The following is a 24340-nucleotide window of genomic DNA, read 5'->3' as shown; positions in this document are numbered from 1 at the left end:
CAATGCTACGTCTACAAGTTTTTTGAACACCTCCAGTGATGGTGACTCTACCACCTCCCTGGGCAGCCTGTTCCAATGCCTGACCACTCTCTCAGTAAAGAAATTTTTCCTAATATCCAGCCTAAACCTCCCCTGGCACAACTTGAGGCCATTTCCTCTTGTCCTGTCGCTAGTCACTTGGGAGAAGAGACCAACACCCACCTCTCTGCAACCCCCTTTCAGGTAACTGTAGAGAGTGGTATGTTGAAGATAACCAAGGGATCAGTCCCAGCCAGCACAGGTTCATGAAAGGCAGGTCCTGCTTGACCAACCTGATCTCCTTCTATGACCAGGTGACCCTCCTAGTGAATGAGGGAAAGGCTGTTGACGTTGTCTACCCGGACTTTAGTAAAGCCTTTGACACTGTCTCCCACAGTATTCTCCTGGAGAAACTGGCGGCTCGAGGCTTAGACAGGTGTACTCTTCACTGAGTAAAAAACTGGCTGGATGGTGGAGCCCAGAGAGTTGTGGTGAATGGAGTGAAATCCAGTTGGTGGCCGGTCACAAGCAGAGTCCCCCAGGGCTCAGTTTTGGGGCTGGTCTTGTCTTGTTTTGGACGTTACACAGACCAAAGTGAAGTTCCATGCTAATTTTATAAAAACTTACAAATATTTGCAACTCCAAGTGTTTTCACAATTAAGAGAGTTTAAAGGTCTTTGCTCAATGAAATTAGGCTTCTTAATTACTATCCACTACAAGACAGCAGTATTATTAGGTTAGTAGTCACAAGCAGCTACTTCATCTTTCTAACATATATTCTAAATTTTCATCTGTATCTTCTTCAAAGCTGATGCTTTAGAACTGAAATATTCCAACAGACTTTAGAGAAAGAATATGAGTATCTGGCTAGAGTGAAAAAGGGAAATTTCAGAAAACTGCTTTTAGCTCCATACGAATCATGATGAAAATAAAAGCTTTGTCATAAGTGCAAACAGACTCAAACATTTTAAAAATTTAGGCAGTTAGCTCTGGATCACTTTTGTGTTGGCTTTGGGTCACCTCTAGTTTGGCTGAAATTCACAAAAGAGGAAAACTTCGGCTACTTCATCATTACCCAACAATATTATGAAACAGGAGCAAAATGTTATGCTGAGGCCCTGCTACGATCACTATATATTTTTGGGGCTGTTCTATTTTAGACTACCAATTGGAGCTCATCAGGTGTGCTCCTGGAATGCATCTTCCAGCATGGTTTCTTCCAAAAGCGCACATCTGGTCTGTGGTAAAACACTAACGTAGATGTAACCTTTTACTTAAAATTTCTATTAAAATTTCAACTTTCCCCAGGTATTCTTCAAGTCTGCAAGTTCTTTCATCCTTTAACAGAAACATACCTATCATGCAATTGTACCTGTTCTTTCCATTGTAAAAATTGACCGTTTTAAACTTTATGCTAACAAACTTTATATAAATGGTAGTAACTAATCAGAAAGACAGCATTATAGGAAGAGATATGTAGCAAGTGCCAGTTGATGCTGCCAGCATTTTGACACTTTGACATCAGCTGAAGTCAAGACAAAGGCAGTCAACAGGAAAACGTTAAATAGTTTCATCACCTAATTATTTTTGTATTACAAATAATTTAAGCATGTTACTTAATCATCAAGTCTTAATGTTTGAGAACCTTAGGTGGATTCTGGTGTAGCTGATACTTTGATACATTTTATTTACTTTTAAATAAGAAAAACAAAGCACTTTCCTTTTCCCTGAAAAATTGAAAATGTATTTCTAGAATCTTAGTTTTTCCTATATATCACAAATGTGGACCCAGCATCCCACAGCACAGAATATGCTATTGTTATTCTTGATTCTGTAAAGACAGAAAGCTTCCTTACTAAACAAATTTAGACAGTAAATTTATTTACTAAATAAATCTACTTCCTTAGTAAAAAATCTACTCACTAAAGACAGTAAATGAAACTTCAAATGACATACACAAAGAGATCTGCAAAATGCTGCAAAAGACACTTACCTTACATTTTAAAATATCTCCTTCATTTACAAGCTCAGTTCCTCCCTCTTAGTCTTAATTTTGGCAATACTGACAAGTGAGCTGTTGTCCTGACAAATTAGCAAAGACAATCTGACTCCTGAACTTTTAAGGTCAGATTAAAAAATTTACTTAAGCTTGACTCTCTACCTTGCTCTGGTTTGACTGCTGCTGGCTCTGAAAAAAATATCCAAACTGAGAGCTTGAATAGGATTTAGAGGTAAAAAAAAATATTAAAGCATGGATGAAGAAAACCAAAAAAGTAAGTTTTGATTATTTACCTAGCTGTTAATATATGGATTTTATTAGACACCAAAGAAATCCCTTAGAAGCAGGAATAGGAGATTATAAATTTTATTTATTTATAAACAAAACCTTTTCGCAAAGAATATTTGCAATTATCCTACAGGGCCATCATGTTTGGCAAAACTAGCTATTCACAGAAGAGAATATGATCACAACTACTTATTTTGTTTACATGCTTTCCCTCAATGATTAACATTTTAAAATTTGCTATATCGGTTTCTCTAAATTCTGGTTTCAAAATACATGGTACTTATGGCAACCTTATGGCTATTTTATGCTACCAGTGTCAATATGCATCCACAGCTAGACAGAGGACCATTAATGAATTTTTCAATTAAATGTCTAATGAAAAGACCATGTGGTAATGCTCAGTAAATTCTGATATAAACTCATCTCTTAATTAAAGCTGCTCTTATATTTAATCCAGAATCCTTTATAATCCAAACTATATGCCAGTTATACAGTAAATCTTTCATTTGCCTTTCAGTCATCACCTTCAAGCACTACATGTTCATTCTAGCTAAATGTAGGAACTGTTTCCCCTCCTTCAAGACCGTATCAATTCTGTTTAATGAGTTTTTTACATTTATTCTTTGGGTGCAGATTTTGTAATGGTAGATTCTCTACCACCAGAAAGTTTTTTACTTCTTTTGATCATACGGTGAATTACATTTCTGTGTGCAAGACTTCCTCAAAAAGGGAAACATCATTAGGACATTGACTTTCTCTTTTCAGGGTATAGACAAAATAACTCACTAGATAACCAGAATAAGTTATTTGAAGAGAAGGCAAAATGTAAAGAGAGGACTGTCTTACTGAATTATTTTGGCAAACCTACAACCAAGCCTTAATTTTAACTGCTTATAATTTAAAGACTCATGGTGATGATAAATATGCTTTTAGTAATGCTTCCACCTAACTACTATCATCATTAACAAAATGCTTAGTTTCTCCTCCACATCAAAACCTTCTTCCAGGTAACATCTTACCTTTCTTTTGATTAAGTTGTGCTTCACAGAACCTTGAAAAACTGAACATCTAAGCCCATCCTTCCCAAAAGGCAGGATCAACCTTTTCTACATCAGTCCTAAGAAGTATTTGCCTAATCTACTATTGAGAACTTGTACTTTGTAGGTCATCTATTCCAATACTTTTCTTTAGGAAGTTTTAACATTTAACCTAAATCTCTTTAGCTGCAATTGAAGCCCATTATCTCCTGTCCTCTCTGCAGGGATTACATAGAATAATTTCCTCTCCATGGTAGCCTTTAACATTCTTGATGATCATTAATATGTCTCCTTTTACAAAGTCATCTCTTCTCTAAACTAAGCAGCCCCAGTTCTTCCAGTCTTCAAATATTATGCTTTCCAGATCATCAATCACCTTTGTTGCTCTCCTCTGTTCTTCCTTAAAATGCCTTGTATCTTTTTTCGAGTGCAATCGCCAAAACTGGGCAAAGGATTCAGGCTAAAGAGCTGCTCATGAGTCTGTCTTGCATACAACAGTCTATTTTATATGTTTTACAGTACACTTTAGTCTTTTTCATTAGCATGGCAATATCAACTTGCTCTCAGCTTTCTACTTATTATGTTTCCTAGATTTTAAGCTGCCTAAGTGCTACCTAACATCTTGTGTTTGTGCAACTAACTCATAATTTGTGAGAGAGATACAAATCACTTACTATAATAATCTTTTTTCCCTGAGATCTCCCAAGGTAAAAATATTTTGTTTACCTTGACCTGGCTTTTTACTTCTAAGAACTGACTCAATCTACCAACTCAGCACAAAACTACAAAATCCTACCAAAGAAAAATAGGAACACTTTCTTCCAATTTAACCTGAATCAGATCAGTAAAAGCTCCAACATGGACTTGTGGAAGGGAAGAGAGTGAGCCACTCAGCTCTTCACTTTAACAACTGCATGTGAAAACGCAACTTTTGCATATAAGTTTGCCTTTTTCTTTATTTTTTTCTTTCATCTTCCCCTTCCCTGTCCCATATGTTTTTTTTGTCTGCAAATTTACTAAAGGTAATCTGTTGTTTTCTCCAGATCCCTAATAAACACATTCCCAGGAATCCTGCTTTCCAGTTTGATTACAAACAATTCTCTTAAAGCATTTTGTTAAACTTTTGTTAATGTTAATGTCTCTGGGACTGCTTTAGCCAACTCCCTAATATGCTTCAGTGAATGCCATGAAGTTCGAACTACTTTAATGCACCTAATTTATCTAAGTAGTCCCTAGTTGCTTGTTCTGTACCTGAACACTTCCTTCTATGTCACTGATCATATGTAACTACATAATCAAAGTTGACTGCTATGCTAAAGACAGAGTGAAAACAAGTATTCAAGTTTATTTCCTCTTTGTTTAGCCAAAGACAACCAACTCTCTTCTTGCTCGTTCGTCTCCTGTATTTTCATTAATCATTTTGCCCTTCACCATTTGCATCTCATTTAAGGTCTTTTAAATTTTGTCTTAAATTTTAGAATGTTTATTTTTAGAATTTTTAGCTAGATACTCCAAGAACTTGTTGAATAGGTTCTTTCCTGCCATATCTCTTTCTCAACAGGTACTGCAACAGACCCCTTCCTGTGCTCTGACAATAATCACAAAAAGAAAAGCCAAGATTATTCAAGACTGTTTTCATCATTAGCTGTTACCTACAGATTTTCAGCAGGTTTATCTCCTACCTGCTATTTATTTCAAAGAAAGTAAAGAAACCAACAATCCTAATATACAAGCTCCCTTTCCTTGAACAGAAGGTATCCTTCAAAATTGTATCATAGTAGTAACTATGAGTGTTGCCCAAGTATTACTTTAGTCTGTCACTGTAAAGGTGGATTTATTCAAATTACTCCACAAAAAGTACTCTGACTGGCACCAGAACAGGGATAATGTTTAAGCAATAGTATTACAACTGTCCTACATGGCACTATTTGACATAATTAATCATATTTGTACATAAGGACTACTCTCTACCTTTCCTACACTTCTCCTTGCAGTTCTTTTTTTACATTGCCAGTGACAGCATTCATTATCTGGCCAATGAGAGCTTATATTCATTCAGTGATTGAGCATGATTCCCAGAACTTTTTCAGAGCCACTACTTCGTAAAATTTGGTGCCAGATTTCATATACAAGTTCAAGATACTGTGGGTTTTTTGTCCAACTGGTTGCTGTCCAAGCTCACCTGTTATTCAAGAGAATCGAAGAGTTTTTCTAAAAATGATGTTATACTTCCCACCACTCTTCTAAATTGTGTGTCATCTGGAAATTTTTCTGAATAATTTTGTATTTTCTGCCAGATTTCTTATGGTATTGAGAACTGGACCAAGAATCCACTCCAGAAATGTGTCTAGTAACTCCAGAGTGCTTAAAAACTAGTCCTTTTTTTTTTTCTTCACTTCAGCTAACAAAGGCTGTTACATCCATCTGCACTAAAACACGCACCTTACATACTACTATAAATTTAGCAATTTAGGCATATTTAGAAAGAAATAGCATATAAAATTTGACTGACAAAGAAGTGGACATCGGAAGATCCCATTTTATGGAAAATAAACATGGAACTGGCTTTCTGAATTTGAGTTCCACTAGTGTCATTAGATGCACAGAAGTTTGAAGTCAGTAGCTTTGAGTTCAAAGTTAACCATATGCATTTAAGCATCTTTTCAAGTCAAAATGTCAAGAAGACTTTCCAAGTCAGAGGTCAGAACATGTATGTCCCCATCAAAGAACTCAATCATATGCCATGATATTTCAAATCCAGAAGCTTGACCAACGACACAGATGTAACTAAAGAACATTTGGAAGGACAAATACTACCTCGTCTGAAAGAACAAATGCTACCTGTACAATATATTTATATACTGGCATCCTTAGATTACTACCATTCTTAAGGAAAACTGATTTTCTTGGGAAAAAAATAATCTACATTTCAACAATATAGTGTCCACATTTACCCACATGAAACACAAAACTACTAAAAAACTTTAAAACCAGAATGTTAACTGGAGATCTACCCAACACCTGCTATAATATACTCTTACCTTCCTTTTCTTTGGGTTTTAAAGCTCTTTCTTCTTTTTTCTGCTTTGCTTCCAGCAGTTCACGTTTCAGCTGTCGCGCTTCTTTCCGTAGCTCCTCACTGCAAAGAGAAAAATATTTACAAGAATTTAATCTTCTAGGAATGTAAAGCCACTCAGGAGAAACAGAATCAAAGTTAATGGGCAGTAAATCTCTGCTATAAACAAAGGGAATGTACTGACTCACTGATGCTAGGAACATGGCTTAAAAATCAATTAGAACCTAAGAAAGTTCATATTTTCATGAGCAGAGAAAACAAAAGAACATAATAAACGACTTATTTTAAGACCCCATTAGAAATATGTCAAGGACGTGAATAATAAAACAAAGAACCCCCATTTGTATTTTTAATTTAACATTGTAATATTTAACCATGAGAACAACACAAAGAGAATTTGAAACAGAGGCACTGCCAGATATATAATACATGTGTTATAAAATTCTATTTACTGAAGTAATAAATCTTAGCATCCTGGATTTCTTAGATGGACAGGTAATGTAGTTGTTAAGTGACAAAGTGACAATTATTACATATGAAAATTCCTTTCATTTTACAAATTTTACAAAAAAATAACACTAGAAAGAAGAAAGCAAAATTTGCAAGCCAATATTGAATGAAATATCTGTCTTGATGGAATCACAAGTTGGTAGGGAACTATGAAGATCAGCCAGTCCAGCTCCCCTGATCAAAGCAGGGCCAGAATAAGTTGCTGAGAGCATTGTCCAGTTAGGTTTTGAACATCCAAAGACGGAGACTCCACAACCTCTCCGAGCAACCACTGCTTGACCTCCCTCAATGCAAAAAAGCTCTTTTGTATGTTTAAATGGAATTTCTTGAATTTCAGCTCGTGCTGTTTGTGCCAGTCTAATGGTTACAAGTGGAAAAGAACTGGTAACTGCTTCAAGCTTTTCTGGTGTTAGAATCTGTATTTCCCACTATTTTGTCAAAGAAAGGCAAGTTCTGATTGATTTAGGATTCATCAAAGTCAATGAACAGCTGAAATCATTACAATGCAGGAACGTGGCATGCAAGCATCTCCCTGCAGCTGTTTTATGTACCTCAATTCTCAACTGTAATACCATTACTCACAACACAACAGCCTTTTTTAAGCAAGGACTTGGAATTGTGGGGCGATGACTTCTTTTGAACTTCATTTTCACTTGCATGTGTGCACAAATACAGAGCTTGTGAGAAGCACTAGAAAAAGAAGACTGCCATTGTAAAGGTATTCGGTCAACTACAGCAGTAGGTCTTAATTTTCAACAGCATGGCAGAAGCTACACTAAGTCAGTTTAACAGCTTTTGCAGAAGACTACAGTTCTACTTTTCTATCCTGAGAAGAAAATCCTAGGGGAAAGATAAAGAGACATGTTTAACCCAAGTAACTATTGCTTTTATATAAATTGGGAATAATATGGTAAGCAAGCTGCATTACCACACTAATCTAGCATACTGCAACATTTACTTATAGAAGTTGTACAGCAGGAACAATATACATGTCAATAAAAGTTATATGTTTAAAATATTTAGAGTGCCAGAATGTAGTGACAGCAACACAGCAAGAGGGGGTTACAAACAGCACTTAGGAATAACAGAGCCTAGCACATCAGAATTTCTCCTGTAAGAGGGACACACTTACTCTTTCTCTCAGTTATCTTAAGCTATTGTGGAATGAAGAATGAACTAGCTAGTGACAACTATTCACCCCCCGCCCCCCCTTTTTTTTTTTTTTCCAATGGAAAGAGGTTTTTATACAGAACACATAAGGTCCTAATTCCTAGAGAGCCTAATTCTAAAATGATTTTTCAAACTCCCTCTATGATCCGTACTAGGTCAATAAAGGACTTCGATGCTTTGCTCTTATAGACCCCACACTTCTTGCATTTTTTATTTCTCGACTCACTTTACCAAGTTAGGTTGATGAGAACGGTAATCCAAAAAGCCTGCATGCTAAAGAGGAAGCCACAAGAACTGACTGATAGGAAAGCCAGGCTATACTGACAAGCCAGATTTACTGGAACAGAACTAGATATAACTGACTTTTTGTAAACAGGAAAATGTCAAATTGATGAGGTAGAGCAGAATCAAAATAAGGGACTACAAATCAGTCTGTATCTACTCCCTACATCTTTGAAGCATACGTCTTCGCATGCAGTACATTTGCACTCAGGTTTCACATAACCTAGCTGTTGGTTTGTAGCCAATTATGCAGTTGCCTCCTGTCCCTGTCACTACAGAGGCATAGCTCTGTCTGCTCTATGCTTGTCTCACTGCTCTCTCGGTCCCACTGCTATGCTGTACACTCTCCTCTTGCTCTTGCTCCCTGCTTCTTCCTCTTCTTGCTACTTCCTGCAGCCTGGAAGCTGGCCTTCCTCCCTCAACACAGAGAGGTACTTCCAGAGCAGGTGTAAACTCCTCCCCTGCCTACTTACCAACATTTTGAAGGGCCAAAATGCATAAATGGAAAACAAATAAGTAATATGCAATTGCTTTTTCTCTTCCTGAAATGGCATTGTCAAGGTTGCATACAAAACCAAAAAGTATTTCCTTCCTAAATTTCATATTTTGAAAACAGAAAAGTAGCTCATTTTTTAAAATACTAATCTTTTATCTCATCATCATTCGTGAAGAACATTTCAGTGAAATTGCTTAAGTACCAAGCTGGGTTCCATCTTGCAGAAATTTCTTATAAAACTAGGCAAAATGGACCAAATTTCCTACTACCAGTGATTTTTTTTTAATTGCTTTTGAAATTAAACTACATTTTATAGTAAATAAAAGCCACAACTTGGCTAGCGTTAGGTTATACATAAACAACAGCTTTTAGCCTTGTATCTGAAGTAGCTTAGCCTAATTATTTTTCTGTAATTACTACAATCTCTTAACTACATAACCCTCGATATCTTTTTCTGACTGCAGTTGGAACATCCTGAAAGATAACAGCTGTTAAACAACTTTACCAATAGGCTTATACTATCCTAGGGCCAAGCACATTGGTCATAACTGTCCCAATCATCTGTTCTGTATGCAAGATCAAGAAAAGAAATAATTCTCTGTATATGTGTGTGTGTATATGCATGCATGCATACAATGTATTATATATTGAGTGTTTCCAAAGACAAGATGTATAGATCACATTCTTTTTCTCTGTGTAACATTGCCAAAACTCTCTAGGAGACTTAGCTCCAAGAAGCACTATAAGAAAAAAGAAAATCCAAAAAGCTGCCTGTTGAAGTCTAAAAATAGAATGAAATAGCAGTATCAAAAGACTTACTCATTTTTCCTACTCAGAGTTGACTGCAATCAGAATATTCATTCTGCAGAAAACAGAAAAAAGTCTAGCCAAACAGTTTCAGAACAAACTGTGTAACTCCAGAATTTTCAGATTACTTCCTCAGAACAAATAAAATTATTTTACCTAGAAAATTTCTAGTGAAATCAAGTCTAGGAATCTCTTTGAATTTCTGGCTCAACTGTGGCTCGGTTTGATAGGACTGTGTATCAGTTTGATAGGACTGAGAGGAACTCCAGAATCCAGGAGCTATGAGAACTTGGGTAACTTCAGGCTGAAATCTAGTTACACCCTAAACACACCACGAATGGTGAAGGCATCAGCTTTCCTAGTAAAGTATTTGAATGCATGATCAACAAACACCTCTATGCTGTTATCTTGGTCACTATTCAGGCTTCTCTTCAGCAGACTAAGTAATTTATACTTTTTTAAGAGTTCTTTTTAAAGGAAAGAATGTTCTCCTAGCTTTAATCACTCCTGTCTACTTCAGACCTCCCTGCAGTATTTCCACAATCCTTTTGAACATGGACTTCAGAATCAGACATGCTCATGGGTTCCAGCATTCCTGTAGGGCTCTGCTGGTGGTATACTTGGTAGCTTAGTTTTAACTCACCAAGGAACACAAGGTCATCACTGCACTGAGCACTCACATTATTTTGCACAATGACTCTAAACTCACCTCTTACTCACTTCTTTCTAAAAACGTCATTCAGCAGTTGTGCTATCCTGCAGCTACAACCTGCATTTCCGATTTCCAATTGTATAACCTGGTATTTAGTTGTATTACAAGGTTTTTTTATTGCTTTGTGGGCACTTAGGTATTCAATTCAAATTATTTGTAATGGTCTGTTCTAATGTACCCTATTATTTTCTTATAAAGACTTTTTAAAAGTAAGAATGTCAGTTACTTTCAAACAAATGTTTGATACGTATCTACCTGTACTATAAACACTACCAACTCAGTTATTTTTATAAATCAAAGAAGTCAACCATTTTTAAAGCTGTATCATCCCCCTGCCTCCAGTTTCCCCAAAAGGCAACATAGTTATCTACTACCTACAAAATCACACTAACCAGCAGTATTTACAACTTTAGTAAGTTTTTTTTGCTGAAGAGTGTACCAAACAGAGCATTCTGTCACACCTGGTTTAGGAGTGGAGCAAGGCTAACCTGTCTTCATTCCTCTACATCATACCTTTTGCCATGATTAGACTATGAAATAGCAGTTCTACTCTTTGGAATTCTCATCGTTTTCCAATTTTTATTACAAATGAACACTAGTAGAACAGAAAGCATTGCATTTTCCCCGAAGTTTTTAAGTTAGCTAGGCCTGTTAGCTGAACATGCTTAATCTTAAAAGATGCTGCCCAACTTCCTGCTTTATAATGGATGTTAACTTGTTATTCCACCCTTACACACACAGAACATAAAAACCTATTGAATAATTTTATGTTTTCTGTATAATGGTTTTACTACCTTAATACAGCAGATGACTTAATTTATAACCTACCCTGGTGTTTCTTTTCCCCCTCCTTTTTAATCTAAACTGTTTAAGAAACGCTTCCTTGCTTATTTTAAGCATCATGGTAATGTCATCAATATTTCATTGGCTCTTTTGGCCTTTCTTGTTGGCATCTGTATTTTAATTTGATACTCTTAGCCATATCCTTTTTCTTTTTCACTGATTTCATATTTCTTTTAAACCAGAATGTTTCCTTCCCAGTGTGACTTCATTGCACATTCAATTTGGATATCCCTGAACAAGTCTTATATTTTGATAACCCTTCATTCTGTTTTTAATTTTCCAATTCAGTTATAGAAATTAAATGAAATGCTACATCCAGAGAGTAGTGGTCAACAGCCCAATGGCCGGATGGAGATCAGTGACAAGTGGTGTCTCTCAGAGGTCCGTATTGGGACCAGTACTGTTGAGTATCTTCATCAATGACATAGACAGCGGGATAGAGTGCACCCTCAGCAAGTTTGCAGATGGCACCAAGCAGTGCTGCAGTTGACACACCTGAGGGACAGGATGCCATCCAGAGGGACCTGGACAAGCTCCAGAAATGGGCTCGTGTGAACCTCAGGAGGTTCAACAAGGCCAAGTGCAAGGTCCTGCACCTGGGTCGGGGCAACCCCTGCTATCAATACAGGCTGGGGGATGAAGAGATCGAGAGCAGCCCTGCAGGGAAGGACTTGGGGGTACTGGTGGATCAAAAGCTGGACATGAGCCAGCAATGTGCACTCAAAGCCCAGAAAGCCAACTGTATCCAGGGCTGCATCAAAAGAAGTGTGGCCAGCAGGTCAAGGGAGGTGATTCTGCCCCTCTACTCTGCTCTCATGACACCCCACCTGGAGTACTGCATCCAGCTCTGGAGTCCTCAGCACAAGAAAGATATGGACCTGTTGAAGTGAGTCCAGATGAGGGCCACAAAAATGATCAGAGGGATGGAGCACCTCTCCTATGAGGAAAGGCTGAGAGAGTTGGGGTTGTTTAGCCTGGAGAAGAGAAGGCTCCGGGGAGACCTTATTGTGGCCTTTCAATCTTAAAGGGGGCTTATAAGAAAGATGGGGACAGACTTTTTAGTAGGGCCTGTAGTGAGCACAAGGGGTAATGGTTTCATACTAAAGGAAGGTAGATTCAGACTTGATATAAGGAAGACATTTTTTACGATGAGGGTGGTGAATCACTGGAAGAGGTTCCCCACAGACGTGGTAGATGCGCCATCCCTGGAAACATTCATGGTCAGGCTGGACAGGGCTCAGAGCAACCTGATCTAGTTGAAGACGTCCCTGCTTATTGCAGGGGGGTTGGACTAGCTGGCCTTTAAAGGTCCATTCCAATCCAAACCATTCTATGATTCAATCATGAACACTAGTTGACTGATAATCTCTAAGCCAGCAATAAAGTGGATCAACATATCTCAAACAATTCAGCTTGCACCTAATGACTGAGAAGTACCTTTTCTCAGCTTCAACACAGCATGAAGTACTTCATGATTTATTTGCGGTTTTATGTACTTCATGGTTAGCAGGCCTCAGACACGCAAAAGTATTGGTCTGGAAAAATCCTCCTCTCTTTTCTGTGATCCCAAGGTTAAAAGATTATTTTCATTGATTGTTTCAATACATAAGCTGCAAAAATTTCTTGACTCCAATTCTAAGACTGTTTCAGAGATTATTGTCACAAGTCATATAAAATTAGAATACCCTAGAAGCCTAGAGACATCCATATGGCTGTACAGACTCCACACATAATCTGATGGAGACTGCTTGACCTTAATCCTCCTACTCAATTTGAAAGAAAGCAGACTTTGGTGGATCAAGATTCCATCCCTATGAAATGCAATGGGAAGCAGTGGCTTGCACACAAGACTAAAGGTTAATAACATAACTCTTATCTTGGTTCTGTCACTAAGGATCTAACCCACAAGTAAGCAAGCACACAGTTGCTACACTGTGCCCTTAGCTGATGAGCTGTGAGCAAGTGTAGATCGAAAAACTCATGACAGTATTGCTTCGGTATGAAGTTTCAGTATCTTAGCCATTTTATTGATTCAAGCTCAGTTGTTTTTTGGCTTGGTTAAAATGCATGCAAAACCCACTTGTAGCGCTTGTTTACTACAGGAGATCTTCCATCTCTCAGCTTTTAGCTGTACCGGTATTAAAGCTTTATATTTCAATATACTTTTATCTTAATAGTAGGGTTTTCTGCCGTTATCTTTATAACACCATATATTCCATGCTTCAGCTTTCTAATACGTCTATTTTATTTTTCTTTTGTATTTTAAAATGGAATTAATACTTAGTCAATAAGGAATAAAATCAATTGGGAATTTAGCCAAATATTCTAAGTTAAATGCATAAACTTGTTTCTAAGTGCCATGTACAAGGTGTCTTGCTGCAAATAATAAGGGGTCTTCTGAATTTAAGTAACTTCTTAATTCAAAAAAGAGAAGTTTTATATTCAACTTCACTTTGGCAGAAGAAAAGAGAACTGACTACATAAATAAACACTAATTGTGACTTTTGTGTAAGTGACCATATGAATACACTTGCTATGCACAAACACAAAACCACCCCTCTTTCTCTATTATGCACATATATGTCTCTCTGTATTTGTATGCTCATGCAGACATGTATATAAACTTTACCTTACCATATTCATTTAAGCATATATCGGTAACTAATAAAATATATACAATACATGGACACAAATCAGACCTAGAGAGGCACAGTACCTTATTCAACTGTGATTTAGGGAAAAAGGTGGTTGCTTATATTCAAAACTGTAATTTAGGTATTCCCCATCCAGTGATGACAAAGCTCAGTAGATGCTAAAACTCATTCGATGCGTGTATTTTAATCACAAAATACCCGAAAACTTTGCCTTCTGTGCATTTCCAAATTTATCCCAGCTCCAGTCTAAACTTCACTACAATTCAGAGTATTCACCACTCCCCCTCTAAACTCCACCTAAGCCCCTAGAGGGGCCCAAACTGCTCAGGGTTACCCTAGCACAGAGTCATTCACTGATTCTGGTACAAACAATATTAAACAAGGCCACATTCTTTCAAGACTTAAATACTTAGATGGTGCCAAAATGATACAGATAACTTCACAGTCAGAGGATTCATTCAGATAAATCTGCATTTGTAATGGAGGAAGTATTCAGTGACTGAACAACTGAAAGATTATGGTGTATTCTCCATCACTGGACCTGGTGTTTTTCTAAAAGGTATGTTGTAGTTGAAACAAGAATTAATTCAGGGTAGTGCTGTTTTCTGTAATAACGAGAATTAGACAAAACTATTATTTTTGATGCCATGGCATGTTATTTCCTTTCCTCTTTTTATGGTATTATAATTACATTGTTTTTATTTTTTTAAAGGCAATTTCCTTTCAATTGCTTTTGCTGTCTTCTCATTCAGCAGCATCAGAGGAAAATTACTAACTGGCTGTTCTTAAATGGTAACATTATTTAGTAAGTGTTGTTCAAAGTAAACATATCAGAACAAGGAAAAAACCCACCTCTTACCCATTTTACAAAGTAATTTTAAAATGCTATACATAATAAAACCATGTCAAGATTGTCACATAAGTTTAATTTTTACATGAGCAGCATCCCTTAACATCTTAATAAAATAAAATGAATACTGAAGTACTTTAACACTGCTCATGTTAATTTCATAGCAGAATAGATGATTCTAATTTAGTTTAGACAAACCAAACAAAAATCAAGCTGTAGTACAATATTAGCCCTTCATAATGTAAGCTAATAGCCTGGAAAGAAGTCCTGGATTCAATGCCCTCCTATTACAGGCAGTCACATTGCTTTTCCCAAATTAATTAATTACATAAAAAGCACATTCCATATTCTCTTTCTTAAATTTATTAATAATTTTCAATGCCTGTTATATCATTAGCACCCATGACTTATACGGAAAGGCCATTCTAGAACTGACAAGTGGACACCTTAATAACATCAGGGAAAATGAGGAAGAATTCCTATTCAGATGATAGCTTTCAGTTTCTGCTAGATACTCTTGAAAAATGCATAATACTCTGTTTGAGAATTCCAATTCTAAGTTAAAATACAAATAGTATTTCCAAATAGAGACCTCTCATGACAAAACAAAACAATATAAAATGTCATGTTTGTACAACTGATTTGCAGAATGTGTGGAAGAATCAAGGGAAATGTCTGCTCTACAACGTCAGTTTTGAAGCCTTTTCTGATATTCCCCCTTCTGCCCCTTGGGGTACCTGCAGAACATGCAATTTTTGGAATGGATAGCAAATTCCCCCATTTGGCATGGAGATCTAAGACTTTTCTAGGGTTCAGGAATCTTATTTTTGTCTGGATTACATTACTGTTCATCTCTGGCACTGCAAGAATTTTACGACTGTAAAAATGAGAATGAAAATTATGGGTTTGGAATATGTACTGTGTCTTTTTGCCAGTCTGGTTTTGCTGTGGGAGTCAGACATATGTCTGTCTGTCTTCTGCAAATGGTACATCACAGTTGTACCTCAAATAAGATGATGATATAAAAACAGTGGAAGACATATTCAGCAGGTCTTGACATTGGAAACTTGTAAATGAAATACTTTAATATAGCTGCTGGGCCCTGTATGGACATCTGTGCTACTGCTAACAGTTAATAGTGTTTTTTATTTTAACAGTACTTGGTATATTATAGTTTGCAATTAGTACTGTAACTCTTTGTTTAAAAAACTTCTGCACTGAGTTTATGGATGAATTGCCAGTATTTATGTATTTTATCTAGGACTACTGAAAGATTTCAATGCTGAACGTTTCAATGGACGTTTATTAAAGACTACATGGGCAACCATTACTGTCTTTCCATTTCCATAAACCTGAGTGTAAATAAGTAGATCACATAATTAAAGCATCAGATAACTGGCACTCTATTTTAAGGTAATTATGCATACTGAACTATAAACTACACTGTATGTCAACAGTCTCAGCACTGAGCAATGAATTCTCACAGGCTGAGACTGATGAAGAATGTTATCATTTTACTCTGTTGGGAGAAGCTTAGCTAAACAGCAGGGCCTGCAGACTGACCATGAAGTATAAACTTGCATAAGAAGACGACAGACATTAAGGGAGAAGCAATATATTTCATTATGGCAACTAAGACAGATGGAAAGAGAAAAAAACCCACAGGTTTCAGGGCACATGAGCTCTTCTTCAGCAAGTTTATTTTTCTTCCACAGTTTGCTTAATAAAAGGTATTAGCTTTCCCTACAAACTTTCTTCGCTTACATTATTCAGCTACCAGTTACATTGCCAGAAACTGCAGATGTATGCATTAGGGCATGTACAGAAGCATATATCATAGTTAGCTTAAGGCTGATTTTATGCACTATATGTACTTCTATGTTCACAGCAGATTCTGGAACAGATAGGACAACCTAAATTTTCCCAATGTAAGAGAAGTACCTAACTTTGGCTAATGTTAGATAGGCAGCACTATTAAACTCAAACAAATAAACAGAAACATTGCAGGAGACTGCCAGCATCTCTCATCCAGATCAGTGGTATATCTATCTGGATTGCAAATGCCTTGCTTAAAGCTCGATAGAAATGCATTTGCCTTTTTTCTTTTTTTGTAACAGTACACCACATTGGTCATTCACAGATCTTGTAATTAAGAGGTTTCCCTCCTCCTCTGTCACTTCTGAATGATGGCTTGCAGGATGAAATCTTGTTTTAGTTCCACACTGCATGATCATGCTTTTGAGATCATCCAAATTTCCATTAGGATATTCCTATCTAAGTTATTCCTATCTCATTAACATTACCTTCCAACTTTGTACTATCTACAAGCTTCTTTTAACAAACTTTGGTGGTTTTTTTTTAATATTTAAAGTATTACTGAAAACCAGAAATAAGAACTATCCTAATAAATTTGACCCAAAACAATAGCTGCTCTCTCAATATAATTTATGTTCTCCTTCAACCAACTTCTTACCTACTTTACAGTTCTTGTTCTATATTTCCGTCTCCTTCATTTTAACATTTCCTCCAGATTAATCCAGAGTAAGTTTTATCATATACACTTAGTCTAGAAAAAAAGGTTACTTTTGCTCAGGAAATACCTAAAGACAGGTTACTTTAGCAGAATCTCTTTTAGTAAACCAATTCAACATATTTTTCTATTAGCCACTAATCGTTGTCTTTAATTATGCTTACTTTCAAACCTAGACCATCTTAGAGGATGCAAACCAAATCCGTAAATCATTCTGAAAATTTAGAAGGGTGGTTTCACCAGGTAAGTTGGACAAGTTCTAATGTCTTAGATAAAAGTACTAAATGCTTCAGAAGTAACATGGATGCTTCCTGTAAAACAAAAAAAGTGTTTGATGCAATGCAAAGCTCACAAAAAAGGGACCAGAAAGGCAAGGAATTAAACAGTGTGACTGAACAGCAAGGTTTAAGGGGTTATTCATACCAAATAATTTTGTATCTGTAAACCTAAAGTTAGGGCTGTCAGAATAGATTGTAGAAGGTCGTATGTTAGAAGATGTATAAAAGGGGCTATGATGAGTTTTAAAGAGGAAACAGCTGAAGGTATTAATGCTAAAATGATTGAATTAACTAAAACAAGAATACATAAAAGAAGGAAGAGGTCACTAGGTCACACGGGATTAAAGGGAATAATAAAGTAAACCAAAACCACTGCTGATAAGATAAATTATTGATTTGTGTCAGCTTTCTGAAAAGAAGATGCTAGGGAGATAACTCTCTAAGAACCTGATCTGATTTGGACATAAAGTTGAGATAAGACCAGAGACAGAGGTGTCAGAGGAAGAGATATCAACCAATTAAAGTGTGATAAAGCTCCAGAGCACATCCTCTGGAAGGAGCTCAGGAATGGCTGTTCCACTTACTCACCTTAAAAACAATGCTGTATCAGATGACCAGATAGTAACAAACACCGTACCTTTAAAACAAAAGGGATGACCAAGGAAAGCACAGTAAACCTCATGGCAGCTTCTGGTGAGTAGTTTTAAGTAACTGACAAAATAAACACCATCTTGAACAATGAGTCTCTATGTTGTCTCACTAATCTAGTAGTTTCATTCCAATGTGTTGGTGAAGGTGTAGATAAACAAAGTAATGGACAACAAGGTGAACAGCTTTAGATATTCAAAAAGCCTTTACAATGAGCCTTTTAAAAAAGAGAAAGCAAATGGTGAGAAATGGATTGAAAACAAAGCACACGGTGAAAAAAAATTAGCCAAACTGAGACAAGAATAAGCAATTACCTCTCAATATGACGAAGTTAATACTTCAAGTTAAATACTCTGAAAAAACCTGAGTGAGGTACATGATGAGGTACATTTCTGGAAGATCCAAGATCAGGAGCTCAGTCAAGCCCAAACAAAATATGGTGATTTCTCATCTTTTTAACTCAGGAATGAAGAATGGAACAAATGGCCGCAGTCAGGTTCTCAGAAATTCTGATTAAATTATCTTACAAAATGGAAGGAGACTCTGCAGAGGGAAACCCTTGTATGCCTTACACACCTCTAAAGTAACAGAATGAGTTCATGAAAAGTCTCTGACCTTTACTAGTGACAGCTCAATGAATACCTCTACTAATACATAGTTGTGGAAAACAGTAACATAAAATGTACACTTATTAAGGAGAATAATACAAAAAGTATTACAGAGGCAGTACAAGAGACAGCCAATATCGCTCAATTTAGAATACTACAAATGAAACTGGATATCCCATGTCAAAATGGCCAACACGGTAATATAGGAAATTCCAGAAAGGATGACAAAGATTATTCCCACCATGGAAAATCACCCCTGACATGAAGATGGAGAAAAATGGAATTATTCATTTCAGAAAGAAAATGAGACAGAGGAAACATGAAAAAGGGTAGGAAAACCACAAATACTGCAGACTTCTAATATCTGAATCAAGGAGACACTCAGTAAAATCTCAGTAATTTAGAAAAAAAGAGATAAAATATTTTTCACTCTTCAGATGACACCACAAAATTCTATTGCAGACAATTTCTTTGGAGCAAAAACCTTCACAGTATTAAAAATATCTCAGACATTTACATGAAGACCAGGAACATATATTTAGAACAATTAACACTAAAAATTAATTTCAGAAGTAATATAAGACTTCATTCCTTGGGACCATCTAATTATAAATCAGCTTATATGTATTGCTGATGGATTCCTCTCCCGCTTCTCTGAGGCAAATGGTACTGGCCACTAGCCAGCCAATTCTGCTTGCAGATTCCTATATCACCAATGGAGGCAAAGTCACTTAGGACAGCAGCATATGCCTAATGGAGATTTTCCTCTCCAAGTCTCACTCCGACTCTCCATTTTATGAGAAGTGTCATCAATGCTCACGATTACTAAGTACCAAAATATTTATATCAGCATCAGAGCCTTCAAAAGAAAATAATGTGAGGAATGATGGAAATAGCTTTCTATAGACTCTATTAATACTGGTATACCATAGGACATTTTAAATATCTAAATGGACAGATTAAACTAAGAGCACAATATATGCCAATTACATATCACTGTTCCTTGGAAATTGGATAAAACACTTGCTCTGAGTTTTGCCTGCTGTTTCCCAACATCTGATAAAAATTTATAACAGATGGAAATGATTGCAAAGTGAACAGCACTCCCTTCATGTTCTCCATTCTGCTGATTTAATCACAAACACACTGAATCTGATAGTAATGAAACAATAGACTTGTTGTTGATGAGATCACCAAATGGCTTCCATAAAAAGGTATCAGAAGCTGTAAAATATAGTCACCACAGACATACAGAATCCTTTTTTGACCTGCCATATCACCTGTCTATACAAAACAGTAAATTCTGTCATAGGAGCAGTCTTAAATAAAACAAATAGTTAACTTTACTTGATGTGTAACTGTATTGAAAAGTCAGATTCAAAAAAGACAATCTTGCCAAAAGTGTTCCATAGCGTTAGCTGGCCTAGACATTTCTAGATTTTAGCATCCTTCCCTATTACAAAATAGCAACATTATTCCCAAGTGAGTTTGTTCTGCATTCTCTATACAATGCGTATTTTAAACAAACAAATCATATTCAAATGCTCTGCTACTGCAAACTACAACTCTGTTTGGGTACACAGGCTCGAAGTTAAGCATGTACTGAGGTGTTTGCAGGATCAATGTTAAATTGTTTGGAAGATCAGCTAAACATCCTCCTCAACTGACCTACTGTAGTCCTCCACAAACAAGTACAGAATCTTCTTTTACTACAGATTCTCCTTTTACTAACACTCAAAATGAGCAGATCTCTAAAGAGAAACAAAGTAGCCTGATTCTTCTAAAACCTCAACATTACATAAAATTGCTTTTCTATACATAAAAATGTCATTAACTTAATGTCAGTTTAAAGACTGATTTGCAGAATGTTTCAAGTCTAGAAGCAATCACTGAGCCTCACTCAAAGCTAACAAAAACCTCCTCTTTCCAATAGTACTATCTGAGCCTCAAAGGATCCAACAGAGTGATTCATCCAGCCTGAGGATCCTTCCTGGCTGCCCCCTCTTCTAGGGGCTCCTCTGATCCAGACAAGAGAGAGCAGACTGGAAAGAATTTTTCTGGCAGCAAGAAAAAACCTAGCTAGGCCTTTCCGAAGCCCTCTTTTGTCACACGAAGGGACCACATGTACATGATGTGACAAGGAAAGGATGCAGGAGTCTTTGGGAAAGACAAAAGCCAGGATTTCCACTGTTGGAACAATTTCTCTGGCTTACATCATACTTCTTGTCCAGGTACGAGGGACTCCTGAAGACAGACAGTGCTAGGTAAGGGCTGGATGAGATGCTCTGGTAGCAGCATCCTGCTCCTTGTTTCCCTTTTCCTGTTTAAGGCAGAAAACACAGGCATACACAATAAATACAGCACTTCAGGGAACTGATCTTCAGAGATGCACTGTACAATGCATTCATGATAAGCCAAGTAATATTTTGGGAATTCTCTATCTGTGGAAAAGCTACGTAGCTCACTCACCAGTTAAGCACCATAGCTCAGTCTACAACTGCTTCTGTATCAGAACACAAGGTTGGTTAAGAGGACTTTGTAAGTACTCCTCGCCTTATTTTTATGATCCCCTCTATCTAAATATGCTGACAGAAGGAGCAGACTACTTTCAACTGGGTTTTCAGTGAGAATGGGCCATTGAGTCCGTCTGTTTGCCCAGTGAATGAAAATATACCTCATGTCTCACCATTTCCAAAGTTTGTTCATGATTTAGAATTCAGACATTAGCGACAGGATGCGATTGAGATGCTGCATATGGATATTTCGTATGGAAGGTGAATTAGAATGTAAACAGAGATTTGAATGAGCCTGAAAATGATATCCAAACAAATATGGGACAGAAATGTCTTCAACAGAATGTAAGCTACAAGTGTTATTCACTATTTTTCATACGACAAGGACTTGCAGGTATAAAATGAAACTGCAAGATAGCAGATTTAAAATAAACAAAAGGAAATATTGTCCACACTGCTTACAATTAAATTGAGGAATGCATTGACACAAGACATCATACAGACCAAAAGCATGAACAGGTTCAAAGCAGCTAGATCTATTCACAGAAGAAAAATACACCAAAGAGCATTAAACACAATAGGCCAAATGAACTTCCTGACTAAATAAGCCTTAAACTTGAGATTGTTAGAAACAGAAAAAGTTCCCCAGTAGTATCTTAGAACTACCCTGCTTCTGGCCACTGTCAGAGACAGGATACTTGGCTAAACGGATCTTTGATCTAATCCAGCATAGTTTATTCTTAAATCAACCATGACTTCTAAAAAACTGACATTTATTACTTTGACATAGCAGCACATAAGTATGGAGTGGTATTTTCCATATTGGAGATGTCCATGTCTAAAGGTGCACAAATATATTTGGTTTTTTGCTTGATTTTTGGATGAAATATCTCTTATGTAAAAATATTCCTCAGAGAAAACAATCTGTCATTTTCTGGTTTTGAATGGAGGGAAAGTAAGGTTTTTCACAGCTCTAAGAAAGATCATGCTCTTTTTTATGTAACTGGAAAAGCTTGATGTAACTTTGAAAGCAACAACTGTGAGATATGTAAAGGTAAAACAAAAAGGATAAAGAAGTTTCTAATTTTTACGTAATGCATGAATGGTTAAATAAGGAAGGAGTTTAATAATCATTAGATGGATTTTGAAATACAATCAAAGCCTGACCCAGCATTTAGGACCCGTGTGAACTTCTTCCATATTGAACAGTTAACGCATGATCATTACACCACAGCTGATGTACAGTTATCCAGCAAATGCCTGAAGACTACAGAATTAATTACACTGATGTATGCACAACCGGAAAAACTCTCCCAGCTTGCCACAGTGTGATCAAGCATGTATTTTGGTATGCCTAGTATATTCTGTGCATCTGATTTTTTACTTCAACTATAAAATTAGTCACAAAAATCACAGTAGCTTTACAGTAATTTACAGTAAGCACATTAGCTTCACAGTAAGACTACTAAAAAAGAATTCAGCAAATTAAAGTGATAGTTCCTATAGCAACTATCAAAATCTGTGAAGTCTCTGAACAACAAAAAGTAAGGTCCATTAACTCAGAGTTATGGAAGCACAATCTGAGCTCTATGTTATTTTACAGCAGAATATTTGAGCTGATCTGCTCCTTACCCCAGATGGATTTCACATTCTTATGAAGTAGCTCCATCTCTAATATCTTCCCTTTACCCATTCCCTTCTCATGTGAAGAAAGAATGACTCCACAACGCCTAATATTATCCCACATCTGTACATCAATTAAGCATGGACTGTATGTGAGCCAGAAAAAACATTTTGAGACCTCTTTAGTCTGAATAAAAAGTATTTTTAAAATGAGCTGAAGTAAGTCTCAAAATTCACATCATACAGCAAAGTTGTTTCATTTTTGCAGTAGATCTCAAACTGGGCCTGACTCATATGATGTAATAGAAGTCCACTTCCGATAATCATCCCACACCCAGATGCAATGGAAAACTTTTATTCTGATTTAAAAACAAAGCAGGTATTTGACTAATAATTACTATTATTTGTATCAAATCTATTTTATGATGCTGAACATTATTTTTTATTCTAGTAGCCATAACACAGAGATAACAGATTGGAATAATTAACCGAGTTAATTATTTCTGTTATAAGAACAGTCTCCAATCCTGCACTTTTGTACTTTGCTTTACATGTAAATCATACACTTTGTTATTCAAAGTACAGTTTAATTTATTATACCTGTATCTCAAAATGAAATATAATGCTAAAAAAAATTTGGCATACGATTAATCGTGTATTACATAGACTTAAAACATTGAGGCTGAAACACTTCCAAACAATTAGCTGTAAGCATGCAAGCAAAGTTAAGCTTCTATTTGAGCATTTATAAGACAGGTGCAAGTTGACACGCATTCTATCCCACATACAACTGCTTCAATCAACAAGTATCCTGCATTTTTCATCTTTTTAGGTTTCTGTCAATCAAATTTTTGTCCTTACTAGTCTAATTTATTATAAAACAGTTCCCTAAATTTTATATTTAAGCTGACATAGATAGTATTTTTACATTTAGTATCACAAGAACTTGTAACAATGCCACCACTGACATTAATTTGATCAGTGCTGCAGAGGACGCTTATTCGTCAAATATAAACATTCTATTATGTAAGTAAAGTAGTATTTTTATTATGTGTAAAGGTAGTACTTGATTAAAAAACATCTTCTGATTAATGCAACTGTTCTAGTATTGCTCAAATAATATACTACATAATATACCTCATATACTGTCAACATCCTACATAATACTCCTCATAAACTATCAACATTTTAACGTTTAACACTCTTAGTATAGACCAGTTCCATTAAACAGACAAGAAAACCAGTTCAGCTGTCACACTAACGAAGTATTTCTACGACCTACTGAAGACTGCTCATTTGGGTCAAGAAACGAAAAGTTAGTAACTAGACTAGTGCATCCCTAGTGGATGATCCTAGTGGAACACAATAGGCACATGGCATCATAAACAATGCTTTCAA

The 24340-nt window shown here is 36.4% G+C and overlaps 1 protein-coding gene across 2 annotated transcripts in view; it reads right to left on the bottom strand.

Moving 5' to 3' along the window:
• Positions 1-24340, bottom strand: part of CWC27 (CWC27 spliceosome associated cyclophilin) — a 124861-nt gene that overhangs the window by 31274 nt on the left and 69247 nt on the right. For both annotated transcript variants that reach the window (XM_059833623.1, XM_059833624.1), the window contains exon 11: positions 6384-6481. In XM_059833623.1, the coding sequence (XP_059689606.1) occupies positions 6384-6481 (98 nt within the window). The remainder of the gene's footprint in view (positions 1-6383; positions 6482-24340) is intronic.

Source organism: Gavia stellata, chromosome Z (genome assembly GCF_030936135.1).
Source record: "Gavia stellata isolate bGavSte3 chromosome Z, bGavSte3.hap2, whole genome shotgun sequence".
In the NCBI taxonomy this organism is placed as follows: domain Eukaryota; kingdom Metazoa; phylum Chordata; class Aves; order Gaviiformes; family Gaviidae; genus Gavia; species Gavia stellata.
The sequence above is the reverse complement of the archived record's forward strand: the minus strand, read 5'-3'. Positions and strand labels throughout refer to the sequence as shown.